The sequence below is a fragment of the Andrographis paniculata genome, unplaced genomic scaffold (genome assembly GCF_009805555.1).
Source record: "Andrographis paniculata isolate CXL003 unplaced genomic scaffold, ASM980555v1 Contig33END, whole genome shotgun sequence".
Taxonomy (NCBI): Eukaryota; Viridiplantae; Streptophyta; class Magnoliopsida; order Lamiales; family Acanthaceae; genus Andrographis; species Andrographis paniculata.
Window position 1 is genome coordinate 257804 of NW_026137566.1, and position 21060 is coordinate 278863.

Sequence of the window (21060 nt, forward strand, 5' to 3'; positions counted from 1 at the left end):
GTGCGATGCCTTGAAATTTCTTATCAAAGATAGTTAATCATTTTTTATTTTTATTTTAAAAAAAAAGATTTATTTATCTATATTCACTTTTTATCCCACCTATAAATAAGCTCGCAATTTCTTTGTTAATATGTAACAAGAAATTCTCCCATATATAACACAATCGAAGGTAAAATACATGAATGTTGTAAAGAGTAGGTAATCATAGACATGAAAATATATTACACAATCATGAAAATATTGGAATTAATTTCCAACTTAATACATACAGAATAGTGTTGGAACACACAAAGCTTCAACATTATTTCCACATTCTTCCTAACCAATTATCTTACAGTAATCGAACAATGTAGTTTTAGACTGATATTTTTGATTCATGAAGAACATGTTTTCTTAATCCAGGGATGTGAGCTTCTACCAAGTACTTTCGCCAGTCTATTTTCGTCGCATCAACTTCAAAGTTACGTCGCTCCTCTTCAGACATTTCCTCTAATAACTTCCTCGTATTCCCCGAATGGAACCTACACAAGCATTCAAAATCAATCAAATCGCCAAATACTTCGAAGCAATACAATAGGACCGACCCTGAGAAAAGTCGACAACACTAATTGCCTAGAGATTACTATAAAAAGGGACCACATTTTTGTCTATATAAGTACAATCATATGTATATATAATATGTTTTAAAATTTTATAGCTGATAGGTATTTTTTATTTTTTATTTTTGAGCCTTTCGAAAGTCAGGAATGACCCTTAAAAATTAAATGAATGACTACATACTACAACTTATGTTGTTAGCGCAAAAGATAATTTTAAGTAATATTAGTAGTTGTTTGTACCTCGCTTTAAAGAAGCCGGCGAATTCATACATCTTGCATAATTGCTCGGCGTACATGACCTTAGCCTTGTATTGCTTTTGAAGGCGACTTTGAGGTGAGTTCCCATTTAGGCCAATAATGTGGCTCATCCCCGACTGTTCTGATAATTCTTGTCGTATGTGTTTAGAGAAGTTATTGAATTCATCGAAGAATTCCATTTTATTGACAGCTTTCGATTTGGTTAAAGGGTATTTACTGAAGTGCTCGTGCATATGGTTGAAGAAGTCCGAATATTGTAGAGGGTTCACAAAGTCAGTCGTCGCATGGTACACATTCAATCCGGGCTTGCTAATAATCCCATGCTTCGCAGCGGCTGCGACTGTTGTATTTACTACCATGTCAACCGGGACCTGTTTATCGACATTTTTGTATTCAGTTCAGAAAAAAAAAAAATATACATATATATGTATGCGTGCGTGTGCGCCTTCGAGGTAATACGAAACTAAATTATGCTAAGTTAGCAAGAATCGAATGAAAAAATAATAAACATAAAAAAAAAAGACTTTGAGGTTGTGTTTTTTGTGGGTTTTACTACATATTTTTTATTATTCAAATGCAATTTTTTTCCTTTGTACTTTTTAAAAAATATTTTTTCACTATTTAATATGTTAAATTCCCTTAGAAGAGTTGCACTCAAACTCACTTTTTATTTCTCATAACATATACAAAACACAATAATTATTTCATCTAAAAATAAAAAGATAAAAAACTTGTATTCGAAGACTTACAATGTCGACATGAGCTTCGGGGTCAGCCAAATAGCCAGGAAGCAACCCTTTTCCGTAAGAAATAATCACCGGATCGTACATTCTAGATTCCAGAAAGCAACGATCATGTAAGAATGCAAGTTGTATGAATTAGATTTCATTGTTCGAAAGAATTATTCGAAACAAGAACTTAGGACAAACCTATTTCCTTGTATCCATCCAGGAATAGGATCTTTGTAGCTACCCTCGATCACGGATGGCCTGATGATGAGAACCGGCACGTCTCCTCTCGATTCTTCAAGCACCATTTCTCCCATGGCCTTGGTTAAATGGTATGCATTGTACCATCCGTAGAATGTTGCCCTGCAACAAATACTTACCATAGTTTATTTTTTCCCTTACAACATTGAATAAGGTTTATAAAGGTCATGTATAATCCATTGCATATGTAGCCAGCTATGGTTTATTGCTTTTGGCTCAATATAAACCATTTTTTATAAACAAAAAATAAATAAATAAAAAACTTGTTCCGGGTTCAAATTTTGTTTGCTGCACATAATTTATCTAGTATAACTTATTGTGCATACTTTGCAAACTATTAGATTCGATTGATTGAGGATTATTCAGAACTGTGTAACCATGTCATAAAAAAGAAAAAAAAAAATCATTTTATAATATAGGGTAAAATTCTGTGCTGAGCATAGTATTCTTAATCTACAAAACTTTTACTACAAAACATTTTAAAAGAACCATTCATGTGAATATATATTTTTTTTAAACAATTCCAGGAGGGTGATCTAAACCAAATAATTCATTTAACAAAAATTATTGTTGGCAAATAGTTGTAAATATTTTTAAAATTGTTATTGAAAACATAGTTATTTTTTTATTTAAAATATAATATCAAATACTTAATTATATATAGCATCAAATACTATTTTCATATAGAATTTAACTATTTTCAAATTTACGCCCTATTATAACTTTGGCAATACCTCTCTTGGCCTAGCCTTCTCAATGCTTTCGTGGCATCGTGATCCGATAGGCCCATACAAGTTTTCGTCGCTAGATTTATCTCATCGGATAGATCTAACCGGGGAAATGCCGAAGAAGGCATCTCCTCGTCCACCTTTCTTGCGTTTTCGCCCATAATCCACGGTGTTTCATAAATTACACCTTCTCTTCTTCCATTAACATATGCTGCATAAATCAAATCAATAAGTAATACTAACATGTACGCGACATAAATGTTTCGTTTGAACTAATTTTGGTATCCATACCGGTTGACATGTGCACGAAAACTTTGAGGTTCTTGCACCTCTTAGCGAACCTTAGGAGGCGTTGAGGCGCGATTGTATTCTCGTTTATTAGCTCATCATACCTAAACATCATGAACAAAATATTTAAGAACAAAAAATCTTGAAAGCTACACATTATATTTAATTAATTCATCGAATGTTTGCAATGGAAAACCACGACGACCAATAATCAAACCTCGCATTTAGAGTTGTGCTTGCTGCAGATGCTATTATTACATCAACATTATCCATAAGTGTTTGTGCAGATTTTGTATCCATTCCAAGATTTGGCTCGCAAATGTTCCCGACCACCGGTATCAACTTCTCTCGCGCAAATTCTTTGTATGAGCTTCCATATTTTTCTTGTAGAGTTTCGAATAAGTTCGAGTACATAATCTGAAGCCAAAAAAAATAGAAAGATTCATCATTTCTTTCAACATAGTAAATATATATATATATATGTATTTATCGATCATTCTTGAGAGTGAGAATGAGAAGCTTACTTCTTTAGACAATCTATCAGCTGCACCCTCATTATCATCTGCCTTTATGAGCACGTAGATTTTATCGACTGAAGTCGACCTCAACAATTTTTCGACCAAAGCTACAAAGGGGGAAAAAATTGAAAACGATTATTCAGACACTCCTAATATCTTTTTTAACAGATGTTGTATGTTATTCAACAGGATTTTATGTGGGTTAGATAGGTTTTTCTTTTTTGTTTTCTTTGTTAACCAAAAAGTGTTTAACAAATTTATGTTAGAGTTAACATTTTTTTTTTTTTCGAAAATGTTGTTTAACTTATTTTTATATATTCTTCAACAGCATAATTTTTAAATCACATTATCTAGGGTTTAACCAAACACAGGTAATTCTCATTGTAAGAGAATTTAAAAACTCATATATGAAATAAATTATTTACTATTTGAAAATTAAAATTTTCAGATATTTGAATTCTTGAAAATTGATTTTTCTGAAGCCTAACTCCTCGAAACACGAGATTTTTAGGGTTCCAAAATTGCATATATATTCACGTGTGCATGCTCGATATTGAATAATATCTTATGTTATCGATCAATGCAAAATAATTGATTAACAATTAGTTACTTCCCAAGAATCATGTATATATATATATATGTATCATAACATCAACAATTCAAGAATTTCGAAAGCCATTCAAAGAATAAAAATAGGGATTACTAAAATATACCTTTTCCAACAAGACCAGTTGCACCAGTGATTAAAATGTTCTTCCCTTGAAAGAAGTTTTCGATCCCAACACCATTGCTATCGACTTGTGTCGCTGCCCCCAGCGACAGTTCTGACTCGAGAGGGTGTCGGGGAGAAGTGAAATAGGGATAACCATTAAAATTGACACCCAATTCCCACATCTTTCTCGATGATCGAAACTTGTTGTTCGAATATTTCTGGACAAAAGAAACCCTTGGATTTTGGGAATTAGATTTTTCGAAAGATAGATTTGTTGTTGGGAAACAGCTGAAGGAGTTTGGGGCAATTAGAAACATGATTGTGTTCTAAATTGTTGTCGAAATGTGGTATTTCTTTCTTTTGCTATATGATTAAATTTAGTTAGAAACATAGACTATTTATAGACAACCTAGGACATGCATTATGCTTATTGGTACTTGAACATATTATAGTGTTCCTATGAAGTTTCCTTGGTTTGAACACAACATGGCATTATATTACAGGTTAAAATTAATATAGAAATGCATCCATAAGCAATTTTTCATAAGTGGGTTTTTACTTTTTGTTTTTCTTTGATTACTTTAAAATAATTGAAGATTGTAAGAAGTTGAGAAAATTAGTGACTTTAAACTAATCTAATTATAAATAAATAATAGATATATTTCCATTGTATTAGTGAGACTAGGGGATTTTAATTTTCCTTACGCATTTTTCTTTTATGTTTTTTATATTATTCCTTTTTATATTCTATAATAAAAATATATTATTTCTTCCGGTAAAATCTTAGATCAAATTATTAGCTAGCTATTTAAACTATATATATATATATATATATATAATCACAAACACAACACATTATTTTACTATGAGCAAATTGTTAAATGAATATCTATCTCTCTCTCTCTATATATATTACTTATAACAAATTGAGGCGATTTATTTTGAATACCTGAAAGTAAATTTTGCAAACAATTGTAAAATTGTAAAAAAAAAGAAAAAGGCAACTTAGTTTAAAGATTTCAATTCAATTCTTGACAAATTCATGAGAAGTCAAAATTTTCTGTTACATTTGATTGAATTGTTTATTTCTTTAATTAATGAATAAAAAAAAACATGCATGTTAAATGTGAACAAAACTTAATAAAAAATTCAAAACAATTAGGAACTGTTTGTTTTGTAAAATAGTTAGAAGAGATGTTTTTATGTGAAGTATACAAAGTTGCAAATAATATAAAAATAATAAAAATATATAATTTACTAATTCTATTTTTAAAAATACATGTGTTATTTTTACAAAAAGATGCTTCCAACTCATATTATTTTTAATATGATGGAATCAAATATTTTAATATAAAAATTAATATTATTTTGACCAAATATTAAAGTTTTTATCTTAAAAATTTTAGTATTTGATTTGATATTTTATATGAAAAATAATAGATATTTATTGTGATATATATTAAAATTTTATAGTAAAAAATTAAGTTTTTGATATGATATTTTATTTTAAAAAATAAGTAGATATTACTTGATATATATATATATATATATATGTTAAAAAGAATTTAGTATAAATGAAGGTTGATGCCTGAATGATTTGAAAGTGTAAACAAAAAAGATTGTTTCCATGAAATTTCTCATTTTGAAAAGACACTATAATGGATGAGTATTTAATATATAAATTATGATGAGTCGTGGTAGGTTCCACATGATATATATATATATATATATATATTGAATTCTTGCATTAAAACAAATTCAAGATAGGTATGCATCCATTTATTTAATTCCTAGGTTTTCTACCATGTGAATACACTTGTGATTTATTTACTCAAATATATATATATATATATATATGCTCTCTTCAAATATTATTTGAAGTAGATTCTATATGTTGCTGTTGTACCCATAAAGATAACATAGAAAACTCCTAATTCTTAGTACAAACTAATTTTACGTAGAGTATTGGATAAATTTAAAATTTGTATGTATATATATATATATATATATGATACGATAAAAGGTGTGTTTAGTTGTCGTTCTAGTTCAAAATAAGGATGCCAAGAGGTTCAAATAGACTGAAACACGGACTTGATTAATTTATTTGGGCCACGTCTAATTATTTGGGTATCGAAGGAAAATTTCCCAAAGTTCCTAAATATATATATATATATATATATTTATATAAATTGAAACTTTCATTTCTCTTATGAAATTATTTTATGTTAATATATGAAACGGTTTAAATAACTCATCATATATTTCTTTCGTTCGTCTCTAAGAGTCACATTTATCTTTTGCATAATTGTACTTGATATTAAAAATATTTTTATATTTGTATAATTTTTATTTTTTTTATAAATGTCATTCTATTAGTATTATAAGACATTAATGAAAGTATTTTTGTAATTTTTTCTTAATTTATACTATGTTTTGATATAATAATTAATATTCAAATATCAACACGCAAAAAGTAAATGAGACCTTAGAGCCAGATGGAGATAGTATTTTAATTTTTTTAATCAAATAAATATTGTATTATAAACCAACAATTAATCAAATAAGGTCTTATTATATTCTAAACAATAAAGTCAAATTTTTCGAAACAAACCCTGAATTGTTTTAAATTCAATTTAAACTCAAAGTATGAATGTATGTCATCTATCTTCAATAAATATTTCATTTCTATAGAGTTGCTATGTTAATCAGAGTAAGTTCAACAACTACGTTGATAGACATTTTTTTTTTTTTTTTGAATTAATTTTTCATAATATTTCCTACTGATGAACAATATATTGAATACGTATTCAACGACTCTAGTATTATAAAATCAAATATATCAATGTAATTATTACACAATCATAGCACTATTTTACTTGTTGCCAACATTAATAATTAAATAAATAGTTACAGATGAGCATATATATTACATATAATTCACACATACGTATCATTGAGCAATTAACACAGACAATTATAAAAAATTATCGAGCACCTGGGAAAAATATAATAATTAAAATTACACTTCCACTTATTCAATATTTCTATATCTTAATTAAAATAGACGTATGTCCATGTGGGCTGAATTTGTGACCGTCAGATCGCTAGTTCAAATTTATAATATCTTTGAATCTTGCTTGTCATATATGGTTCGTCTAGTGTATATTATTTTATTAGGTTTAATTTGTAGATAATTAAGTTTTACTGAGAATTTACCCATAGTTCAAATTTATAATATCTTTGAATCTTGCTTGTCATATATGATTCGTCTAGTGTATATTATTTTATCAGGTTTTATTTGTAGATAATTAAGTTCGACTGAGAATTTACCCAAAACTCATTCAAATAATAGTAGTTGCGAATTCTTACATTATAGAAAAAAAAAAAAAAACCATGAAATTATTATAGACAAGATAATTTAATAACAATATAAAACAATCATATTGACGGTGGTTAGAGTATTTATTAAGGTTAATCCATACCAAACTGATTAAAATAACAAATAAAATATATATGTTACATAAATTGATAGTACGGAGTGCATATTACAAAAATGTAATAATTCCTCCATCCCTTCTACCCTTTTGAAATTTTATAATAAATTAAAAAATAATAATATTTTATTTATTAGTAGAGGTGTGTAATAATTTTTGATATTTTTGTTTTTTAATTATATATATATATATAATGGTATATTGGTAATTTAAGTAAAAAATAATACTATTTTAGTGTTATTGTATCATTATTTTTCCTAATTAATCTAAATAAGATTAAAAAAAATTATAAACCAAAAATTTTTAAATATGATTAAAGTGCATAATTTTTTTTTTTTTTAAAAAAAAAAGTAACATGAAATGTAGGACTTACGCAGTCGACAACATGGAAACGATATAAATAGTTGTTTAATACGATGTTATCATATTTTTAATATATATATATATACACAATAATTTGTATATAATATTTTTAACACAAGCTAAAATATTAGATACAGCATCCTTCTTTAATTTCGTCAATAATAATTATATCGCATTTGCTTATTCAATTGTTTGCTAATTTATACTACATAATTCGTTTATAGTAAGTAATTTTTTTTTTACCCCCACAAACATTCGGGATTAAACACGGAGCCTTGCTCCTAAGCACAAAATATCTCACCTTTTGATAAAAAGAGCTTAGCTAGTAAACAAGTTTATTAACCTATAATTTTATTACTTCTATTTTAACAAATAATAATATATTAAATTATTATTATTATTATTATTTCTTAATTTTTGTGACCAAACATTATGGCCTAAATAACCCGGCGGTGGGAATATATATATATATATATATATTAGAGTGGATCTCAAGCCACATAATTCTTGTGATTGTTAACTAATACTACAGATGGAATCTTTGCTTAGAGACGTCCTAAATCCTGTTCAGACTGGAAAATTAAAGTAGTAATTAAATAAATTAAAATATAACTAACAGTCGTTACACATGAATTCTTAAAAAATTAAAATCCATTGGGATAACAAATAATGTATGGATATTTGTTTACTGGAGTAGGTAGAATATGTTCATTAAAACATGGGTTATTATTCGATATTCACATGTTTATTATTATATTGGATGTTTAATAAATTGCTCAAAGTACGTTTGGTACAGGCTTCAAGTGTGACACCCGGCCCGCATGTCGAGATCGGTCAACACGAGCCCGAGTGGCTTTTTCAACTTAGTCGTCAATTCTCAAATTATTATAGGGCAAGCACATTTAATTTCAAAATTTTTTCGGTAGAATTTTCGAAAATGAGAGCGCACGTTATTGACATGAATAGTCTATTCAATCCACTTAATATTTATTAATTCTTGAATGATCTAGCATCGGCTCATTCATACATGGGAGCAGACCTAGTATTGAACTAACTCCGGGGGTGACAGCTACAGTGTTGAATGTAAAATTTAGCACTATACTGAATAGCACACCGTGTCCTACAAGATAGTACACATTATACGTTATTATAATACAAATACAACACATGACTAACAACACATGATATAGTCTCACACGACACATACAATACTTGATTTTAGCACATGACATGTTATAATTATGAACAAATAGCACATGTCTTTATAACATACATCATGTGCTATTTGTAATAAAAATATGTATTATTTCTGTATTTTATAACATACATCATGACGGTGATTTTCCAAATTCAGCACCATAACCTTCCCTATTCCGAGGATATTACATAAAGATAGAGAAATTAAGGGTTTGTTTATTTGATATTTTTATTTCGACCTGATTCTCAATAGAAATTAGCATCCGTCAGTCTGCCACGCAAATGCAACATAGGCATTGACGACTAAATTGAAATTTTTTCTATTTACGGGACTATTTTAAGACAGCCTCTAATTACGGGACTAAAATGATAAAGGGTCCGTTACGGGACAAAATAACAGTTTATCCTAATTAAAATGACTATGAAGCTGTGAAAAAATCTTTGATTGTAGGTTTTTTTTTCTTTTATTTTTCTAAATAAATATTTATTGAAATAAAATTTCACTCAAAATAGTCTATCAGCTTATAGTTATATCACATTAAATATCAATTTCAATTCAAAATTTTATTATTTAAAATTCGAATCCACCCACAACCACACACCCTCTGTACATAGAAATTTTGAATGTTTTTAATTTTTAATTTTTTTTAAATAGTAAAAAAAGTTAGATATTCGATGTGATGATTTGTAAGAAAAAATATAGTTATATGATATTTCTTTAACAAAAAATTATTATTAAAAATAAATAGTGCAAAAAATTTCAAAAAGTAGTTGTAGTTTATGTTGCCATGCAGTCATGCACATGGAGGGTGATAATTGAGAAAATTTTGGCATCTTAAGACAACATTTTTTTAGGCATTTAAAAATTTAAAAAAATATATAAAACTCTTTAGCTCCAATAATTTAAATTGAATCGGATCCTTTTAAATCGATCTTGAAAATTGCTTCTATCTATGGTTCAAATAACAATAAACTTATATATATCACTAATACTTAGATTTAACTTTTATCGTGTTTTCAAAACGTTCTGAAAATTTAAATCTCCTTTTGTTTATACGCTTTGGATTAAGTTCTTATTAGTCATCAGAATAAAAATAAAAAATAAAACATCGAATCAAATGAAATACTTGTTTTTATATTACATTGATAATTAAAATATTACATTAATTTTTATTTATTTCATATTTAACAACTATGATCAAACTTTACAAACCTATTATTTTGATTTCATGTTTTTTTTTCTTTAAATTATAATCAATTAAAAATTAGACGAAAGTCATATAATTTGTCCAAAATACCAAAACGAGTCAAAGTCAATTATTGCCACGATGTATCACATATTTCATCCATCTAAATATCATGTCCTGAAAGAGGTGTTTTCTATTTGTTAGTCAATATATATTTGATTTTATATATATTTTTTTTAAAAAAATATTATTAATAATAAATAGTTTTAAAAAAAATCAAAATGTGTATGTAAACAAAGGTACCGACAATTTTGGTAATTATAAATTAAATGGCCTAGTCTTTATAAAAAAAGGGGATGATATATTCTCACCGATTTAAGAAAATAGAAAAAGATACAAAAGAACATAGGCTTTGTTCGTCCAACCTACAATATTATTAATATAATTTTTAATATAATATATATATATATTATTATTTTCACAAAAAAATCAATATTCAACCTAGAATTTTTTTTAAAAAAGGTTGGTTTTACATGGCAAAATTGGGCCAAGGTGATTTTTTGGGCCAGACCGGGTCAGTATGATTTTGAAACTGGGCCCATAACTCAAGCCCGAATATAATTTAGTTTGAAATTATGCTGTCTGTAAATAGTTATTTTTAAACTTTTTATTATGATTTTTTTTAATTTATATATATAAAAAAAACTTTAAATTCATGATGAGAAAACGAATGATTGAAAGAATAAGACGGCAATATGTTCCGTAAGGGATGGACTAGTGGTGTAGAGGTTGGATTTGTGACCGTAAAGTCATGGGTTCACGCCTCAGGTCCACCTGCCACACATGGTTTGCTTAGTGTGTCTTTTCCGTCGGGTCTGATTTGCATGGAATTAAGTTCGACCGGAGTTTTACCTAGTGCTCACTTTCGGTAGCAGCTGCGGGTTAAAAAAAAAAAAGACGGGCAATATGGATTTGGAGTTTGTACGAAAATGGTGTGTTGTCTAATTGAATATTAAATATATATTATAAATTTATTAATATACCTTAAAAATATTATATTTAAAATTTATAAAATTTGGGCCATGTCAAATGAGGCATAGTTTTTACAAGACCTACTCCATCGTAGTCTAGACCAAGAGTTTATAAAAAATTATAACCATTAAAGAGTATATTTTTAATACCTACAGTTTATGAAATACATTGATATATATGATGGTAGTTAAAGTGTCGATTGAGTCATATCAGCACTGTATTGATTTGAGCACATTAGCACACTAAATTGAAGCAATTAGTATTTTAGCATATGACAGATAACATATAACCAAGTTAACACACTAATTTGAATATTTCATTATATGGTAAATAGCATATCCTATATTAAACATATGTTATGTGTTATATATACTGTGCTATATGAAATTATATATTAGTATTTGTTGCGTGAGCTATATATTGTGTTGTGTAGAATAATCTGCTTATTGCATGAATATCAAAATATTTTGAGTTATTTATAATTATATAATGTGTTATATATTATATATTCCATCGGTCTCTTAACTATCTATCTATTTTTCTTTCTATTTTAGTCTGTACTAAAACAAATATCAATTTATTTTTTTAGTAACCTTAATACTTCACTATGATAAAATTATCATTAAACTTAATTATATTATAAATATAAAATTACAATACATTTTTACCTTGAGGACATTTTAGTTTTTTTACCTTTATTTCTACCACCTAAATATAATATTAATATTACTAAAACTTCGTGCAAAAAGTAAACGGATAGATAAATATGAGACTAAAAGAATATTATATTAATATGTGTTACTTTCTTTAAAAATATGTACCGATTGAATCAAATTAGCACCATGCTGATTTGATTCAACCAATACAATAACCGACAATAAGTTTTGCAATTTAGAAAACAAAAGATGAAAAATATTTTAGTTACTCCTATACATATGTTTGATTATCATATATATTCTTTTGATTTCACGCGGCAATATTTTGATCATATAATTCTAATAATCCGTGATTTTGTCTATTACTCAGATGTCATAACAACATACAAATAAATAAATAATTGTGAACTATCATACCTATAATAAAGCTACAAAATCACATAATATAATTAATAACCCGACACATATATAAGATAATATATATATATATATATAACAATTTCCCTATATTTCTTGATTCAAATGATCGTACACACTAAGTATCATGTCTTTATATATAGATCATCAAAGGATCGAAAGCATCTTAAAACACAAAATGATGCTCGAATGCAGACAGAAATAATTAAGACATAACCAAAGGCCAAAAAAAGCCTCTGACATTCGCAATGGCAACCAATTTATATTATCAAATCAAGGTGCGATATGAAGACGTTTGTTGATGATCATCTAACCATCGTGTACGCCAATTTGCGCGATCAGAAGTTACCTTGCAGCGACGACTAGATGACCATCAACAAACACATTCATGGCTGCACATTTACAAGCTTTTGTGTATAAATTCAAGATTGGCAGGGAAAGATGAATGAATGAATATCAGATAGAAATCGAAGAAGTCAAGACTACTTAAGTGGATAATGTTTCGATGACTTATATGCAATGTGTGTAAGAACGTGGCCCATATGTTTATTGGGTATTGGAATATTCTTCAAGAATAAACCCTTCTAGCTTGTATAAAATTATTGGCCAACATTTGAATGGACACGTTGCTTGTCAACCTTAGAGAGCTAGGGATTGGACATAATATACATTTAAAAAAAAAAATGGTTTGACCCTATTTTTTAATAATACTCTTTGCACTCCGACTTAAAAGTATTTATTTTTTATTTTTATAGTAGAGCAACAAATAATAATATTTAGGAAAAACTGCAAAAAATATCCCACATGTATACTCCATTATCATTTTTGTCATGTATTTATCTCGCTGACTAAATATATCTTACCTGTTTGCAAAAGTCGTTATTTCTATCATTTGGCCACGCGTGATTGTGCGTAAGGGCGCGTAGTATGAATGTCACGCGCGGACAAATGACATAAATAGTGACTTTTGTAAACATGTGAGATATATTTTGCTAAGGAGATAAATATATGACAAAAGTGATAATAAGGTATAAGTGTAGGATATTTTTTGCAATTTTCTCTAATATTTAATGTGTTAGTGGAAGTGTGTAAAATTATATTGACATTAGCCTTTGGAAATATACAAAAAATCAATATTTTATAAAATTTAAGAGTATTCTGATATATTTGATTACTTCAAAAATGTTTTAAAAAGGAAATATTATATCGATCAAATATTTACTTTCAAAACTATTACCTGTATGTGAGTGCTTAGTGTGACTTACTTTGTTGCTAGCTAGTTTAATATGGAAGCTATTACATTTGCCCGTAAATTTATCTCGTGTGCATACCTAATGTAATTTACCTTGTTGATGGCCTATTTCATATGTTTTTAGGTTCGGTGAAGAATTTGATCAGCGCAAACACTCAAAAGGTCCTACATCATAAAAAATTATATCAATTACCTAAAAATTTTACAAGATCCTAATAAGTTTGTATTTATGCATTCATTTGTGGATTATAATTATGTAACATGTTGAGTACGTTGGTATAAAATACTAACTTACGACAATAATATATATATATTTGTTCATGTTTTATTTTTTTAATTTAAAGTGAATATATATAGTGTTTGTGTTGGCACTGGACCAACTCAACACTAATATAATGTTATCCGCTTGGGCTGAATCCATACGGATTCGTTTGGGATTATAAGGTGTTAGATTTTCTTCAAATCTTCTAATGTGGAACTTGAGTTTGCATCCCAACAATCCTCCCTTCAAACCAAGAACCAACAAATAGCCTCGGGCCTCCTTAGCCACACCGCATATTCCAATCATGAAGTCAACGAGGGCGAGGGCTTCCCACCACCACAATCAATGCCCAATATCATTCAATCCACTTTACTAACGAACCTGGCTCTGATACCACTGTTGGGACTTGGCCAACTCAACACTAGTATAATATTTTCCGCTTTTGGTTGAGCTCGCACGGATTTGTTTTTAAACTTCCTCCAAAAAGCCTCATACTAGTGAAGTTCATGTGGGACTTAAAATGTGCTAGATTTTCTTCAAATATTTCAATGTGGAACTTGAGTTTGCACCCCTGACGGTTTGTTGGTGAATATATTGTCTATATTCAGAATATTTTTTAATTCATAGGTTGATTATATATAACTACTATGCACTATATGGTTAATACAAATATATGGAACATTAACGGTGTGTTTTTTTGTGAAATAATTAGAAAATAATTTTTTTTTGGGTAAACTGTTTTTTTTAGTCCCGTAATTGGACTCCCTTATCATTTTAGTCCCGTAAGTGGAGCCTAACGCAAACTAGTCCCATAAGTGAAAAATTTTCGCTGTTTTAGTCCTCCGGCGCCGGAAGTGCCGGCGTGGCTTGCCGGAGGTGACGTGTCCGCCAGGTCATCGCTGTCCGCGATGACCTAGCGGACACGTGGATTTTATTTTTTTTTTCATTTTTTAAAACTTAATTTTAATTTATTTTTAATTTTATTTGTATTTTTTTAATTTTTTTTATTTGGTACGATTTAAAAAATAAAAAAATCCACGTGTCCGCCAGGTGTCGCTGACCTGGCGGGACACCTGGCGGACACGTTATCTCCGGCGAGCAACGCGGGCGTCTCCGGCGCCGGAGGACTAAAACAGCGAAAATTATTCACTTATGAGACTAGTTTGCGACAGACTCGACTTACAGGACTAAAATGATAAAGGGGTTCAGTTATGAGACTAAAAAAACAGTTTAACTTTTTTTTTTTTTTTTTTTTTAGATTATACTCCCTTCGTCCCATATAAAGAGTAATGTTTATTTTTTGCATGTAAATTTTTTAATATTAATATTATATTGGGTTGTAATAAAAAAGACGAAAATATCCTTATTAGTATTGTGTAATATAAAGGTGGTGTCATTTGTGTAATATATTATAAATTGGAATGATATTTATTATGTTAGATTGGTAATACAGGTACTAAATTAGAAAATAGTATATTTGTTTTGGAACATACGAAAATAAAAAATTAAATCCTTCCTATGGAACGAAGGGAAGTACAAGTTTAAAATAAAAAAAAACTTGCAGATGATGTGGTTATCTAAAATTTAATTAAGCATTTACCGAACTAAATCTTAATTGTTTATTTTATATTAATAGCTCTAATATTAAGAATTATGATTAAGATTAAGGCCTGCTTTAAATTCTGCCGATTCAACATGAGATCCATTTCAAATAAAAAAAACTAAATTTAATAGAAAAATAAGAACCTAATTCCTTTCCCAGATATATATATATATATATTCCCTTTCATGCCAATTCAAAATATGTTTTTATCATTTTCATGGACTAACCAATAAAATACAAAAGATAAATATATTAAAATTATTTAATCAATAAAATATTAATCTAATACAGTAAATGAGTATTTTCGTCCGGGACCTAGGGAACATAAAGATTACGTTGAGAAGGTCTCAACTTTTTATTCCAAATATACAATCCTTTTGTTCCACATTAATCTCTAAAACTATGAAATCTTTACCACAAATGATACAAGACCTCTAGCTAGAAATTTTTGTTCCATTGATGACATGCTTCCTCAATCCCGGAATGTGAATTTCTTGAAAATAGTTTCTCCAATCTATTTTCTTTACGTCGACTTCAAAGTCGAGTCTCTCCTCTTCGGACATTTCTTGCAACAACTTTTGAGTGTTGCCGGTATGGAACCTAATAAAAGAAGAAAGAAACACAATGGGTGTTCATACGTCGAAAATTTTGCATCATTAAGAGTTTCGAAAATTTTGAGAGAACTTCACCATACGTTGCGGGGAAGAATCCGGTGAATTCATACATTTTGCCCAATTGCTTGGCGTAGGCAGCCTTTGCTTTGCATTGACTTATACTTTGCGCACTCTGCCGGGATATTTGCTCTTGTGTGTGTTCAAAGAAGTCTTTGAAATTGTCGAAAAGCTTTATTCTTTCAACAGGTACATCCTCGACTAAAGGTGTTGCGCTAAAATGCTCGTAGAGATATTCGAAGAAGTCTGAATATGTCACGGGATTCAGCGCACTTGACGACACATGATACACATTTAGTTGTGGCTTATTTATAGCTCCATGCTTCGCCATAGCTGCGATGATTGCATTCGCCACAATATCCAAGGGGATCTATACATATATATGTGTGTATATATCGATGTAAGAAAATCAATTGAGTAATTAAATAAATTAGAGGTTCTTTTGCTAATGTCCTAAACTTAATGCTAAGATATTCTTGTTATGCTTACAATATCCATTGCCACTTGAGGATCTGCAAGGAAGGCTGGAAGCTGCCCTTTTCCATAGGAAATTATCATCGGATCGAACATCCTAAAATGTAGAAGAAAAAAAAATGTTGTTAGAAAAGCAAGATTATTAGAAAAAGATATTGATCCAAGAATCACTTAAAGGATGCTAAAAAACACCTATTTCCTTGTATCCATCCGGGCGATGGATCTTTGTAGACACTCTCGATGACGCTTGGCCTAATGATGAGCAACGGTATATCTTCTCGAATTTCATCGAGGACCATTTCTCCCATAGCTTTAGTCATATGATAAGTATTGTGCCATCCAAATAAGTCAGCTCTACAAAAGTTACATCGATTTAATTTGCTAGCAAATACTCCCTCCGTCCCTTTTCAAATGGGTTATTTGAGGTTTTGTAGTAGAGTAACAAGTAATAATATTGATTAGTAAAAATGTAAGAAGTTTTGACATTTTTGCCCTTATAAAGTAATTGATGTGTAATGATATGTTTGTAATTTAAATAAATTATATGAGTATTTTGATATTATTATATTATTATTTTTACTAAAAGTAAAAAGTGATACTTTTGAGTGGACGGGACGAAAATGGTAAAAATTATACTTTGAATTAGGACAGAGGGACATAACATAAACCCACAAAATTAATGAAAAGAGTCGAATTAAAACTAAAGTTTGGTACCAACCTCTCTTGGCCAAGTTTTTTCAAATGTTTGGTTCTGTCGTAATCTGTCGTTGCATTACACGATTTGAAAGCCATGAGTATCTCATCGGATACATCTAGTCGAGGGATCGAAGAAAGGTTATCGCTTATGTCTTTGTGTTTATTCTCTCCCATCATCACCGGCTCTTCGAGTATTATTCCTTCTTTTCTTCCATTTACAAAGGCTACATTACAATATGTTCAACATATATTAGACTTCAACCATCATAAATGGTAAATTTTGCGCGTGCGCACACATATATACACATATTTATACATATGTATATGTACTTGTCACAAGTACATACCAGTTGAAATGTGTGTAAAGAGCTTGAGATTCTTGCATGTCTTGGCGAACCTCATTAGTCGTTGAGGCGCAATCACGTTCGCATCGAGTAACAAGTCGTACCTAAAACAATCCGACACAAAATATCATATCCAATATTTCACCTCAAAACCCAAAACACACAAATCTATATATATGTTTTACTTTGATGGAAATAATTATGAGCGTAGGGAGCCTACGCCTAATGTCCCAAAATTTTGGAGGCCGTATCAATATCTCTTTTACTACATTTTTTTTTATAAATTTAAAATAAATATTTTAATATATGTGTAATATTAAATGTATATATTAAAGTTTATTTGGTTTGTATTTAAATTTGAATTTTTTATTTGAATTTGACTTTAATTTGTATTTTAGTGTATTATTTTTTAAGAAAATAAAATTAATTTAAAAGCAAAATAAAACAAATCTATATTTTTTATGAAAAAATAATAAAACTATATTAATTTTATATTATTTATATAAATAAATAAATGGTCTCTTTTACTTTTTGTTTTTCCAGGCTTGGAGCATTTTTTAAAGTTCCTACTATCTCTATGAACAAATATCTACTAGTCAAATATATCATTATTTTTTTATTGTTCTTAAGTTTCAAACTTAAAAGAAATTTATACATTCATTTTAAACCTACCACCAACTAAAATACATTACTTGGCCACGAAATACGTGGACATTTTTTGGTCATTTAAGATCGTTTAAGGTTTTAAATCAGTGTTCTACTTTTCGACATTTTTAATAAAATTTTGCAATTATTTTTTTTTGGTCCTATTTTATGTTTTCGACTCTATAAATACCTAAGTTTCCTTTTTGTAATTAATTTTCAGTCGATAATAAAATTTTCAATCCTTGATAAAAAAAAAAAGGCTTACCTCTCGTTCAATGTCGCGATAGCTGCTGATCCAATTATCACATCTACATCTCTACTGATCATGTTAGAAGACTCGGGATCCATCCCGAGATTCGGTTTACAGATATTCCCAACAACCGGTATCAATGTCGATTGTACAAATGCTTCCAAGGAAGTCCCCTGCATCTCTCGAAGTCTTTCGAACAAGTCCGAGTCTATTATCTAAATGTCATCAAATAAAAAAGTTATATTAGTATATATGAAACGATATATATTATTCATGAAAATTAAAACAAATGTATATCGATAGATAGTAAATAGAAACTTTTACTTCTTTGGTGATTCGATCAAATGCAGACTCTTTATCCTCAGCCTTGATTAATAAATAGATTTTTCCCACCTCAGTTGATCTTAATATCTTCTCCAAAAGCACTGTTATATTAAACATAGTCATGTAAGCTTAATTGATAAAAATATTGTAAGGATTAGATTATGCCGATGCAATAACAAGAGAATAATTATCGATCAAATATTGAAAATTTTGTGACCAGAAAAACAAACTACTACTTTCGTTCACCAATTATTTTTTGTTAAGAAAGGTTCCAACTTAAAATTAATTAGTACTAAGTAAAGTAGCCCTTGAGCTCCAATAATTTTTTTTGGATGTGGGACAATATTCAACAATTTTTCTTTTTTCTCAACAAAAATTATAGAATTTTCATTTATAGCAATACAAAAATCCCATAACAATTTACACACTAAATTTATCGAAAAATTTCTTCACTTCATTAACTAACCCATGAATTCATAATATATCATACTTTATGTCACAATGATCCATATTTGTGTTCAGTTCATATGGATATAATTTTTGTAGACATATTTAATATTTAAAATTAAAGTCGTAAACCCTAAAGTTCAAACAAAACAAGCACCAAATATATAATCCGAAAATAAAAATAATTGAACATTAAAAAAGCCTAGAAAGTGAGGGAAAAAACAACAACAACGACGAAGACGACAATTTGAAGTCCTAAACAACCTCAAATGGCCGAAAAACATGGTACGTCACCAAAGTGATAGTAGGATCCTCTATCGGAAATAGTATGTAGAGTTCGACGATACCTTTTCCAAGTAGACCAGTTGCGCCGGTGAGGAAAATGTTCTTTCCGGCGAAGAATTTAACAATGCCTATCCCTTCATTATAATCCTCGCCAACATCGAAATCGAATTGATTATATTTAGGGAGCTCCAATTCAAGAGGATGACAAGGAGAAGTGAAGTAGGAGTAGCCATTGTAAAGGACATCAGCTTTCCCACTCTCTTTCCTTTGTGAATATTTCAGATTCTGGTCATGAATGTTAAGGGAAACTGAGATATTTGTTTGTGGGCTTAATTTTGGCAAAGAAATGTTTGTTGAAGAGCAGAAGAATGATGTCTGAGTTAGGGACATTTTTTTTTCTTTTTTTTGCTTGGAATTAATGGAGATTAGTGAAGGTTTTTGTGCTTTGAGAGAAAGGGTTTTTTGTGTAGTTAAGTGAAGGATTTAAAAGTGTATTTATAGGAAGGGAAAGTAGTGAAAATAACATCGGACTTTTCGATATTTCAACACATGAAATAAATTGGAATGAATAATAGGGTGGTTGGGTGATGCCTAAAATCACATGTTAAAAAACATTAGCTCGATGCTTCATTCAGATTACTGAGTTAATGCAGGGGCCCCGACACAAATCGAATCGAATAGAAAAACCCCGTTGTCAATGACCGAAAATATGTAAGAAAAAATGGATAAAGTTGTTCTTTGTAATCTAGGAAATACTAAGAAAAATTGGATAAAGTTGTTCTTTGTAATCTAGGAAATAATAATAATAGTAATACGTTTATAATTTATGTGAAAATTAAAAATATTTTAATATTAATATGATAATCACTTAGAAATTGCATGAAGTAGTGTTCTTATGAAAATAGGAGCTTTGGGCAGATGACCCCTCCCCTTAAAAAGAAATTGTAAAAAGTATTATTTTTAATCTAATTATGTGGATTTGCCCTATAATTAATTTCTATTACTCTTCTTTACCTTCTATTTTATTATTCTAATTTATAACAATATATAATCTTTTTAATTATAAATATATTATAGGAAGAAATACAATTTTTTTTTATGGTTAGGGTGTATTTCATAGGGATTTGTTTGAAAAGATTAGATTTGAATTTTTTATTTAAATAACATTTGAAATAATATTTTCTAAGTTATAAAAAAAGAAAAAAAAAAAAAAGAGAGAGAAAACAGTCATATGTTAAATATGATTCACATGGTATCACTCGTCTAATTTATAAAATATTATGTTAAAAAAAAAAAAAAACTACCTGTTCAAATAAAAAACCGACCATTCACTTAATTCATAGTTCACAATATTTAGTGATATATAAAG

General features: G+C 28.9%; 2 protein-coding genes across 2 annotated transcripts; both read right to left on the minus strand.

The window, feature by feature from the left end:
- Positions 1-205: 205 nt before the first annotated feature.
- On the minus strand, positions 206-4442 carry LOC127248340 (fatty acyl-CoA reductase 2, chloroplastic-like). Its single transcript, XM_051270626.1, has 9 exons — positions 4094-4442; positions 3387-3487; positions 3080-3279; positions 2866-2966; positions 2581-2785; positions 1787-1948; positions 1607-1688; positions 840-1228; positions 206-521 (listed from the first exon to the last, which is right to left on the minus strand). The coding sequence occupies exons 1-9, from the start codon at positions 4407-4409 to the stop codon at positions 356-358; spliced, it is 1722 nt and encodes a 573-aa protein (XP_051126583.1). The 5' UTR covers positions 4410-4442; the 3' UTR covers positions 206-355.
- An 11348-nt stretch (positions 4443-15790) lies between these two features.
- Positions 15791-20140, minus strand: LOC127248276 (fatty acyl-CoA reductase 2, chloroplastic-like). Its single transcript, XM_051270552.1, has 9 exons — positions 19754-20140; positions 18960-19060; positions 18651-18850; positions 17744-17844; positions 17419-17620; positions 16893-17054; positions 16716-16797; positions 16250-16596; positions 15791-16155 (listed from the first exon to the last, which is right to left on the minus strand). The coding sequence occupies exons 1-9, from the start codon at positions 20079-20081 to the stop codon at positions 15990-15992; spliced, it is 1689 nt and encodes a 562-aa protein (XP_051126509.1). The 5' UTR covers positions 20082-20140; the 3' UTR covers positions 15791-15989.
- Between the last annotated feature and the right edge of the window lie 920 nt (positions 20141-21060).